Here is an 11,174-nt window from a genome sequence, read left to right as displayed (position 1 = left end):
TGAAGCGGCCCCGCCGGATTGAAGGGGTTTTTCGGGGGGGGGCGGGAAAGGGACCTGTGCAGTGTTGTAAAAAAAAACCATCTGATTTTCTGTAAGAAACTAGACTAGTCATGTCTTTATCTGCCAAGACTTCTTCAAGTTGCTTTTAATGCATGAAATTGCAAACAATCATAAATAGAAAATTAGTGCCCGGGGCAACGAATGTGGTGCCTTCGTGCCTTTGTCAACTGTGCCGTTAGAGAGGGAGAAATATAAACCAACAATTCTTAGAATTTTGTTGTTGCTACCTCTAAGACAAGGCTCTAGCCCATGATCATAAAGATGCGGGCTGGCAGTGGCAAGCTCTTTACAGAACACGATGAAGCACCACTGGAGGTTGCTTAGATGTAGCTCCAGAGAAGATTTAGAAAAGAATATGTTAACAAGTAAGAGGCAAACTTAATTCTTGGAACCTCAGCAGCGAGTTTTCCTTCCTCTTAAGTAATCCTGTGGAATTCATGGGCTGCCCAGTTACAACTGGGAGAAGAAACTGTTTGGGTTTTGTGGGCTTTTTTTGTTTGCTTGATGTTTTGGGTCTTTTTTTTAACCTCTTGCTGGCTCCATTCTCCTGAATTAGCCACAGAATGATGCTGCTCTTGATGATGTCAAATAAATAGTGATACCCAAACACAGATTTTTCCTGATTTATTTCAGCGGATCACAAATATGTGGAATTCGACTTCCTTATCAATGGACAGTTCTTGCGCATGCCGCTGGTCACACACATGGAAATGGAAAATATCTCCACGGTAAGTAATGCTCAATTTCTCCCCATCTTGGACAGTTGAACAGACTTAGTCAGTGTACTCCTGTCTGATTTAGGTATTACAATGTCATCCTGACTCCTTGCTCGGTTTTATATCTTTCTTACTTCCCTAGGAGAATTCCCTGTGTGTTTAAGTCCATTCTGTAGTGCAAAGGGATTAGAGAGTGTGCGACTGAGCCGTGCAAGGAACATCCATATCCAGTCTGTTGTCTGTATACAGTTCAAAGGGGAAATTGTCTAACTCAGTTAATATATTTTTGTCTCGTGCTCTATCTATTAGTTATGTTGGGGGATAACAGGTGAGGTTAGTATTACCTTTAGAAAATGTTGTGAAGTATTTTAGACACCATTTTTCTATGGGATAAATACAGAAGAGGAACCTGAGAAGAGTGAAATGATTTGCTTTTGCTTCCAGGTCACCATTAATAGTAATTTGATAAAATTATGGAAAGGAATATAATTCAGACATTTTTCTGAAGACTTTAATTCCATTAATGTCGCAGGAGACTTGGATACCAAGTTTTGCCCAATAAACTTGTATGTTTGCATCATGCTACAGTTAAATATTACTGTTATTGATTAAAGAACCGGGTACACTAAACAAGTATTTTGTTTGTGAGCTCAGGAAGAAGTGGTGGAAATCGAGTATGTGGAGAAATATATGGCCCCCCAGCCAGAGGAATGCATCTTCCATGATGACTGGATCAGTTCTGTTCAAGCCACAGAGGAATGGTACTGCACCAAGTCAATTCTAAGTTTTTGTCTTGCTTACTCTTGTTGCATGCAGAGGACTCCATGGTGTCACATGGGCTGTTACCCTGACTCTTTCATAACCTGTTGGGTTGAGTTTTTGTCCTCCCCTCTTCACTCTATTTTTTTTTTTTATTTTTGTTAACCTGTCAAGTTGACAGCTACTTGGTCTCTGTAAGCAGTTCAGTTTTAACACCTCTATTCTATGCCGCCAGTGACTTTCACACAAGTTACAAGACAGCTAGGGTCACTGAACGTGAGATACTGTTAATACAAGTGCTGTTCACTGTCCTTTCTCTTAATGGACAGCAAGATTTCCTCATCTCTCTTTTTAGCTTAAATGCTTCACTTTAAAATATGACACTCATTAGCAACAAATTTAATAGTGTACATTTACGCAGATCTTTTCAACCACCAAGCAACCGTAATTGCTCTTTTCTACTGTATTGATATGTATATTGCATTCATTTTCCAATCAACTTAAATTCATTCCTTAAATTAAGGAATAGTTTGAAGATGCTTTGAGATCCACTGGTAACATACCGTAACACCTTTTATTTTAAATGATGTAAGAGATCTTAAATCTCACCTACCAGAATATGCAGTACTGTCATTGCTTTTCTTCTTGGACTGTACTCCTAGCCTTGCAATTGTAGGTTTTAATGAAGCTTTGCTCTGTAACAAAACGTGTTTTTTTTACTTTTCTCAACGTTTTTTTTTTTAACACATAGAGTAGCTATATTTTGAATTCACTTCAGCTAATCAGTTACTGTGCAGAAAGTTTTCCAAGTTTCTGATTAAGGCTTTTTTTCATAAAAATGTTGGGTTTCAGGACCATAATGTTTCAAATTCTGTACCCTGTAGGATATTAACTGGCTGCTATGATCAGACTGCTCGAATCTGGTCTTTGGAAGGAAAGTCCATCATGACAATACCTGGGCATACAGAAGTAGTGAAGGATGTGGCATGGGTGAAGCAAGGTCAGTACCTGTATTAGGGGAGTAGTAATAGTTTACTACTAAATAAATTTACTAAGTTTATTAATTTTTACTTACTTTTCTACTAAATAGATTTATTGGAGGGGAAATATGAGTATTCCTCATTCATGAATATTTAAGTATCTAAACTCTACAGTCATCTGTTAGTGGTATTAGAAACAAAGTCATGGTGCAAGTAAAACAGTTCATTACCAGTAATGAGTAAACTTGGTTTAACCTGTACGCCGTCTATCCAGCTGCAGTCTTCGTTAGCAAATATTGGCACATGTATTTATATTAATCATAATTGCAGGGTAACATGCTGTAAACTGAGATACATATGAATTTCTGCTGATTTCTATCTGTCTGTTATTTCTTCTCTCACTACAACAATTATATGTAGACTAAAGACCTGGGAAAGCTGAGCTGGGTGTGAAAAGGACTTTTTTCCTTTCTCAGATAGTTTATCATGCCTGTTACTCAGTGCTTCTATGGACCAAACTGTCCTGCTGTGGGAGTGGAATGTGGAGAAAAACAAAGTGAAAGCCCTTCACTGCTGCCGGGGACATGCTGGGAGCGTAGACTCCATTGCTGTTGATTGCACAGGAACTAAAGTGAGTGACTCTTGAAAAGAAACCTTTGTCTTTTGGGATGTGACCAGCCCGTGTCTCAAAAGTCATCTTTTTGTCCCTGCATAGGTACTAGTCATCATGTTATTATGACTGATAAATTTCCAGTCTCATTATGTAAATGGTGGTTATTGAGGATGAAGTGTGCGTACCAATGCTCGGCTGTCTCTTCAGAGGGATGCACTTCACCTCTAATATCGCAAAAAGCTGAAGGTGACTTTAGATAGTACAAGCCATTATAGTGCTGCCTTTGAATTACATGATTGAAGTTGAATGTTTCTTTTAACATGTGAATTTTGACCTAAATTTTCACAATAGTTTTGTTGGGGGAGAAAAAAGTCCAGAGTGATGCTGAGAAAAATCAGGTGGTAGAAGAGGGCCTTTCTCTTTATCCAGGAACTCAGCAGTTAAGAGCACTCACACCAAAGGTGGAATCATTGCTCCCAGCTTGACTTAATATCAGACAAATCCAAATAGAACCTTTTTGTGCTGAAGGAAATAGAAATATTTTGTAGATACTTTTCCAGCAAAAGGACAAAGAAGAGTGATTTGATCTATGCCCAACTTTTTTTTTTGAGGAGCCCAGCACTGTTCTTCACATGTTATAACCCACTGGATAACTTTTCAAGCAGGAAGTATATTTAGTATGACTTAAAAGTTGATCCAGACAGACCTTGTAACAAAATGTTTCTGTTCATACAGTTCTGCAGTGGATCTTGGGATAAGATGTTAAAGATCTGGTCTGCAGGTAAGCTAAGCGTAAGCTGAGATTCTTGGCTCTCTTAAAATAGTACTTAAAACAATCTGAAAGACATGAATACTTTTTTCTGTAATAAAATTTGAGTCTGTAATAATAAAAGCAAGCTAGATCATATATTTTTTTAGGCTTTGTAAGGCTCTACATCACTGTATTAAGTTACTGTTTTGGTTGGTAACACAACTTCAGATATGGTTATCAACTGTGCTGATGTTTATTCAGAACACAGTATCTTTTTCATTTATTTTTAATGGATTTATAGAAATGTGCAGGTCTGAGTATAGAATTCTTAAAAGTTTGTAGCTTATTTTCTGGTTCCATTATGAACATCATAATATGGAGGGACAGTAGGGTGACCAGGTCGTTTGTAGAAACGTAGACTAATCCCATTTGATCTGAATGCTTTCTTTGTTCCAAGTCACATCCTTTCAGTTTGGGAGTACATCTAAAAGAAAGATTGTGCTTATCACACACCTGAATTACTGGTGGAATGTTCCATAAGTAAAGGTGGGCTTAAGAATTGATTGGGACTTAATTTTAAAACTGTATGACCTGGAGAATATCACATAATTTATTTGTTTTCCTCTTGCTCAAAATGGAGATAATACTGATCTGATCAGAGGTGTAAGGTTAAAATATTCATGTCTTATAAACATCTTGTAAATACGGAGATTTGCTTAACTTTGCTTTACTTACATGAAAATGCAATCAAAAACTTCTAGATGAAGTCTGACTGTTTTCTGTCACAGTACCTACAGATGAAGAGGATGAAATGGAAGAAACAGCTAACAGACCACGGAAGAAGCAGAAAACAGAACAGTTGGGACTAACAAGGGTGAGATGAGCTCCAGGTCTCTCCAGGATTTTGTTGTAGAAGTGTGGCCAGACAAAATAATTTCTTTTTGTTAAAAGTGACTATATGAAAACTTCTAGTGACATGTCTCAGGCTGATGAGACACATTTTTATTTGTTTAAAGAACAGATTTTTTTGATGACATTCAGTCTAATCTCCTCTCACCTTTAAATTGTAGACTCCCCTGTCAACGCTCTCTGGCCACGCAGAAGCTGTCTCCTCTGTGCTGTGGTCAGATGCTGAAGAAATCTGCAGCGCATCATGGGACCACACTATTAAACTCTGGGACGCTGAGACTGGAAATCTCAAGTCAACTTTGGTGAGATCATTATACTTAGTCCATAGGTTCAGCTGGAGTCTAGCTCAAAATAAAAAAAAGTTGTGCAAAACAGAGTTACTATTTTTTATCCTGACAGACAGGAAACAAAGTGTTTAATTCCATCTCCTACTCACCACTGTGTCGACGTCTTGCATCTGGGAGCACCGACAGGCATATTCGACTATGGGATCCTCGCAGCAAAGGTGACTGAAACATGCAGGTTCTCAAACATGGGGTTTTTTCAAAATCAGAACTTGTGTCTGTTGGGAGACATCTCAAACTGTTTTCTGGACCCTCTGCTTGAAACAAGCCATTTGGGAGCTTTTGTTAAGTACAAGGATGACATCTATTTTTTGAAACTGGGTATAAGACTTCCTTTGATTTCTCACCTAATAATTTAGAAGACTAACTCAGCTTAGGTTGGTTTTGTTTTTCTTTTAGACTTACTGATGAATAGTGAACTGTGCTATTGCAGGCCTGAACTTTTTGTTCTAAGGTTCACACTTAAGTGTGTTGGACCATTGTTAAAGAGAAACAGTGGTCACTTTGTTTGGATAGAGTGGTGCCACGTGTGACAGGATTGCAGATAACTTGCGACTGAGCCTAACAGATTTGTTTCATAGACACATTTAGCTTCTATAAATCTAATTGACAGTTTTACATATTATCTTCTTATATGTTAATAATAGAAGATTTTTTTATTATTTTTTTTTCAAAAATATTTGAAAAGAGAGTTTAGTGACAAGAAAATACATTGGAGTTTGTTTGTTGTATTTTTTTCCCCAGAACTTGTATGACTTATTTTTGTTTTCCTTCTTTGAAGTTCACTTTGATTTTTGAAATTAGAGTTACTGGTGGGAGAAGCACTAGCTTGACCACAAGTATGTTGCCGACTGCTTTTCTCAGTGGGCTTTTGTATGCATCTTAAAATGCCGGTTTCATTTGGCAGCTGCTGATGTCTTGGGTTAGTTTTTTTTCCCTCTTTTTCTGTTCAGATGGCTCCTTGGTTCTCCTGTCTCTGACATCTCACACAGGCTGGGTGACAGCTGTGAAGTGGTCACCTACCCATGAGCATCAGCTGATCTCTGGTTCTCTGGACAACATTGTGAAGCTCTGGGACACAAGGAGGTGAGATAAATGAGCGTTCTTCACTGTTCAAAGCCAGAGTCAGCGAACCTAATGAAAATAGCAAAAGCAGTCCAAGATATTAATTGGAAACTCCTGTGGCATTTGTGAAAATCCTCTAGGTTTTAGGAGCCAAACATACAGCAAAAAGGAGAAAAATACTTGTAAGTCTACCAGAGGACCTGTTGGCTTACCATCCGTGAGAGCTGTTTGGTGTCCCGACACAGGACTTAACTGGCATTAACAGCACTGACTGACGTGCACAAGGCAACTGTAAAATTGCTGCTGGGATTAGGAACAGCAGAAGATCTGCTAACCACTCCTGTGTTCTAATGAACAAATTACATTATCTTTCTAAGAAATTAGTTTAACAGTGTCAAGTTTCAGTCAATACTCTTTTCAGACCTCTCACTACAAATTTCCATGTAATGGTTTGCAATCAGAAGGCATAAATGGCTCTTCTGGAAAACACACACAGCTGAGCAGCATCCACATTTGAAAGAAGGAAACTATATAATAAACTGTTCCTAACAAGCTGATTGATTAAATTTCAGTCTCAAGGTAGCTTGCAAGGAGGTGAAAAACTTTGCTGGTTTTGTATTTAGTGATATAGGTGAGGTTAACAATGACCTGATCAGCTCTGGAGAAAACATCACAGATGGTAGATAGCTGTACTGTATTTGTAACTGCTAGACCACATCTGTTTGATAGCATCCTGATAGTATCTCTTCCAGGGACCAGTTTTGTTTTCTGTGATTGCTTGTGTAACTTCAGATGTGTGAATGTAAATACCTGTGTTTCACCAGTTGCAAAGCTCCTCTGTACGACTTGGCTGCTCATGAAGACAAGGTCATGTGTGTGGACTGGACAGAAGCCGGGGTAAGAATCTTAAAAACAAGTTACCCAGTTTACAGGCCTGGTGGCTAGGCAGAGGGCTACAAGCCATCATGGACTTTTTTTTTTTAGTTTATGCTTAAACATAGAAAAGAACAGGAAGCATTACTTGTGTTCTAGTTCATATGCGGTTGATGACTGGGTGTTATCAGTGTATGTGCTGCAGCACTTCCCAAGCTACTGTGCAAAGGAGTAGGATAAGAGTTTAAGCTCTGTAGCGTGAAGTGGGTGTTACACTGATATTCCAAAGAGAAGCTGAGAACAGCCCCACACCTGGCTCAGAAAGTGTTCCAAGATGCCGTGGAAGCTAAAGCAGCAGCTTGAGCTGATAGCTGGGCATGGCAGTACATGTAGAAGGGAGGAAATATGTTCTGCTACTGTAGTGGTACACACGTCTAAAATCAGGAAAAAAAACATCAGCAAAAGGTTCGAGGTTCTCAGTGTGACTCCTCAGTAAAAGGCAAGAAAAACTTTAGAAATTTTCTTGCAAAAACTTTGCTTCTAATTTTAGGAGGAGAGTGAGAGATAAGATTGCTTCTGCACTTTGATCCTGGTTTTAGTCATGCCTTAACAGTTCATTTATTCATTAGTCTTTTTTTTTTAATGTCTTCAAGGGAAAGAAAGAGTCCTCAACTTCTGTGTACATGTTCTGCTTAGTTCTGATATTAATCACAGTTTTCTTTTCCTCTCATCAGTTGCTACTGAGTGGCGGTGCGGACAACAAACTGTATTGCTACAGATACCCAGCTACAGCTTCTGATGTTGGAGCATGAAGGTCAACAGCCAGAAGAGATTGATTTTTTTTTTTAAAACAAGATTTTTGCAGAATTCACTCTCTGTTAGCATCCTTGCATAATCAACATCTGAAGAAAGGAGATTTTTTGTTGCTCTGAGAGCAGTTGTTCTGGTTTTTCTTTTGGTAACCTATATCGGTATTTGTTACAGAAACATGACAACAAGCCGTTACAAACGTGATCAGTGTGAAACAAAGCAAAGCGCGTTGCTTTCCTTTTTGATGGCTTTGAATTAGTATCTTTTAAATTGCTAGTTGTATAGCCCTTTTAATAAGGAGTGAACTGATCATGATACTTACAGAATAATTACTCACTGGACTAAATTATTTGGGTTTACCTGCTTTCCCTTGAAAAAAAATAAATCTTTTATCTACAGTTCATTGGTTTAGTGCCTCACTTCAGATAAATATCAACTTCAGGTCTCCTTTCAGTATGGCTGTTGGCAGTCCTTACTCTTTGGTCCTTAATTTACGAACCCAGGTTTCTTTCTATGATGAAGGCTTAAGCATGTTTGCAGTGCAAATGGTATGATATAAAGGAACTTGACATATTTTCTGGCAGATGAAATATTTCCTTTTTTTCCTCATAAGTTAAGGCTGTAAATTGCTTTATATATATATAAGAACGCACCTGCCTTTGCCACAGAACGTGTCATGTTGCAGTACAACTAATGTGGCACCTTACTCCTAAAAAGTGGCAGATGCAGAGAAACAAGTGAAGGGTCACACAGAGAAGGCAGAAGAATAATTTTTTCCTAGAAAGAAGAGATACAAAAAGTTGCAATAGGTTTTAAGTTCATAGAGTACTAGCCAAACATGCTCATTCTCTCTGCTGGTTGTCTTGCTTTTAATTCAGCATTTAAATGAACAGTTATTAACTGCAGGGAGACCTTATAACTGCCTTCCAATACCTGAAAGGAACCTACAGGAAGGCTGAGGAGGGACTTCTTACAAAAGTGTCCACTGATAAGACAAGGGGAAATGGATTTAAGTTCAAGGAGAACAGATTTAGATTGGATATTAGGAAAAAATTCTTCAGTACAAGGGTGGAATAAATTGTCCAGAGAAGTTGTGGATGCCCCCTCCCTGGAGGTGTTCAAGGCCAGGTTGGATGAGGCCTTGAGTAACCTGCTGGTCTAGTTGAGAGGCGTCCCTGCCCATGGCAGGGAGGTTGGATTAAATGATCTCTAAGGTCCCTTCCAGCCTAGGCCATTTTATGATTCTATGATTAAACCAGCACATTGTTTAACAATATTAAAACCAAATTTGAATACTCTTTCTCTTAGCTTTCTGTCAGTGTAAGACCTGTACAACACAATCAAATCAAATAGAATCATTAGAACCATAGAATGCATTGGGTTGGAAGGGACCTTTAAAGGTCATCTAGTCCAAATACTAAAATTTGTAAGATTAATAATTTTTCTTTGGCGAGTGAGGACTTTGACCTCCAGGTTTATAACATGGACATGTCCTGAGTAAGCAGTTTAGGAAATACCAGAACAGCAAAACTATGAAGAAAACAGCAAGGGTGCAGGGGATAAATCCAAGATCCCCTGGCTCTGCAAGTGAAAGAGACTGATCTTTACTTACAAATGCTTCTTATAAGGAATTAGTTCTCTTAGCATCACCTTATCCGTGTGCATGTTCTCAGGATGCTCCTCATCCTTTCTAAAGCAAGATTCGCTATTCATATCAATACAGCAGCTAATGGTTTTTTTTTCTTATTTAAAATTTATTCCTTTAAAACACTGCCCTCTACTCCACAAACTGGCACTTACACATATGGTCTGAATAATTATTTTGTTTTGTAAACTTATCAAAAGTACAAGGAAATTTTGAGCTGGAACATGGCACCATTCCTTGCTCCCCATTATTACAGATTTGTATAATTTCACATCCACATCTGTGGATACACCAGTCTATTCTAGCAATTTTCGGCCTATTTTTCATAAAAGTTTAAAAAAATCCCCAATAATTTTTTAGCATGAAAACAAGAGAGTAGTACCCTCTTTAGATAATCCTCAATCTAGTACACCTGACTTTTGGAGGTCTCAAACCCGTACAATTTGGAGATGTTTTTAGTGGAAAGCAAGACAGTGAAGGACAGCTGGAAGCTAGCTGGCTTCAAGACTCCCAGTGACTATTTAAGGTCTTAAGCTATTTTGTGTATAAGAAACATTCATTTTATTACTCTTGGAATAGAGAAAGGAATACACTTTCAGTGAAAACTCCTGAGATAAGAGATTTTATCCTGCAGTTTCTGTGGCATTTCTTCAAGAGAAAGCACTAAATGGGCATACACAGAGATTCCCCAGAGGAGAAATACTCACTTTCCTTACACTCTTAAGTTGATTTAAGTCTTGTTAATTATCAACTTGTTACTTAAAACACAGAATTTCAGAATTTTTAGCATTTTTCTAATAACTATATTAATGAAGGCTACAAAGTTATTGCCTAGATTGCATGATTCTAAACAGGTTTCTGAAAGACAAAAAATTTAAAAAAAAATGAGATGGACCAGATTTGAGCAGATTTCTTCCATGAGCTCACTGAAATTTCAGTATGCTCCTTTCCCATGCCATGGGCAAGGTGACATGATTTAACAGATTAAATACTTAATGATTCAGCATCAAAGAGAGGACTTGCTTAAATTGTGTGATTCTCAGTCTGAAGGCACTTTGCTGATTGGATGGTGGATGCAGACATCCTAGGGGCATCTGCTGAAAACATGTGCCTGGAAGGTGCGGGCATGAGTGTGCATTAGCAGGAAGAGTTGTTTACACTATAGTGTGGTTTGGATTCACAACAAACATCTGTTTTCTAATGTCCTCTGTTAAAGTAAATATAGTAATTTGGTTTTTAAGTTGAAATGCACAAACTTCCATCTCTCACCCATCTTTTCAGGTTTTCCCTCAACTTTAGCCTGAATCTGGGTTTGTATAAATTTGGGAACTCCTTTTGATCTTAAAATGAAAAAAAAATAGGAGAAAAAGCCCACTAAAAAGTCAAAATCTGACAGAATTTCAGCATGTTCCACCAGGGTGCAGAATCTGTTTTTGTACTTTTAAGATCAGAGTGAGCTCCGGCTCTTCCACTTTCCATTTCAGATGAGAGATCTTAGCTTTCAGCAGATCTTAGACTGGTAGTTCATTGTTTTGGAGGACTTTGTGCACAAGATGCGGCACTGGAATTTGCTGGCATTAGGTTTTTAACACTTGGAGAAAGGATCAAGTATAGTTCTCGGTGTTGCACAACAGATCTTCCTTCTACCT

General features: G+C 38.2%; 1 protein-coding gene across 1 annotated transcript; it reads left to right on the top strand.

The window, feature by feature from the left end:
• The first annotated feature begins 698 nt into the window (after window positions 1-698).
• On the top strand, window positions 699-8,278 carry WDR12 (WD repeat domain 12). Its single transcript, XM_009877244.1, has 11 exons — window positions 699-788; window positions 1,431-1,537; window positions 2,420-2,535; window positions 2,992-3,146; window positions 3,864-3,909; window positions 4,668-4,753; window positions 4,950-5,090; window positions 5,188-5,293; window positions 6,086-6,218; window positions 7,022-7,094; window positions 7,805-8,278. The coding sequence occupies exons 1-11, from the start codon at window positions 747-749 to the stop codon at window positions 7,880-7,882; spliced, it is 1,083 nt and encodes a 360-aa protein (XP_009875546.1). The 5' UTR covers window positions 699-746; the 3' UTR covers window positions 7,883-8,278.
• The last annotated feature ends 2,896 nt before the right edge of the window (window positions 8,279-11,174 follow it).

Source organism: Apaloderma vittatum, unplaced genomic scaffold (genome assembly GCF_000703405.1).
Source record: "Apaloderma vittatum isolate BGI_N311 unplaced genomic scaffold, ASM70340v1 scaffold17449, whole genome shotgun sequence".
Lineage (NCBI taxonomy): Eukaryota > Metazoa > Chordata > Aves > Trogoniformes > Trogonidae > Apaloderma > Apaloderma vittatum.
Note: the sequence above shows the minus strand (reverse complement) of the source record. Positions and strands in the feature narration are given on the sequence as shown.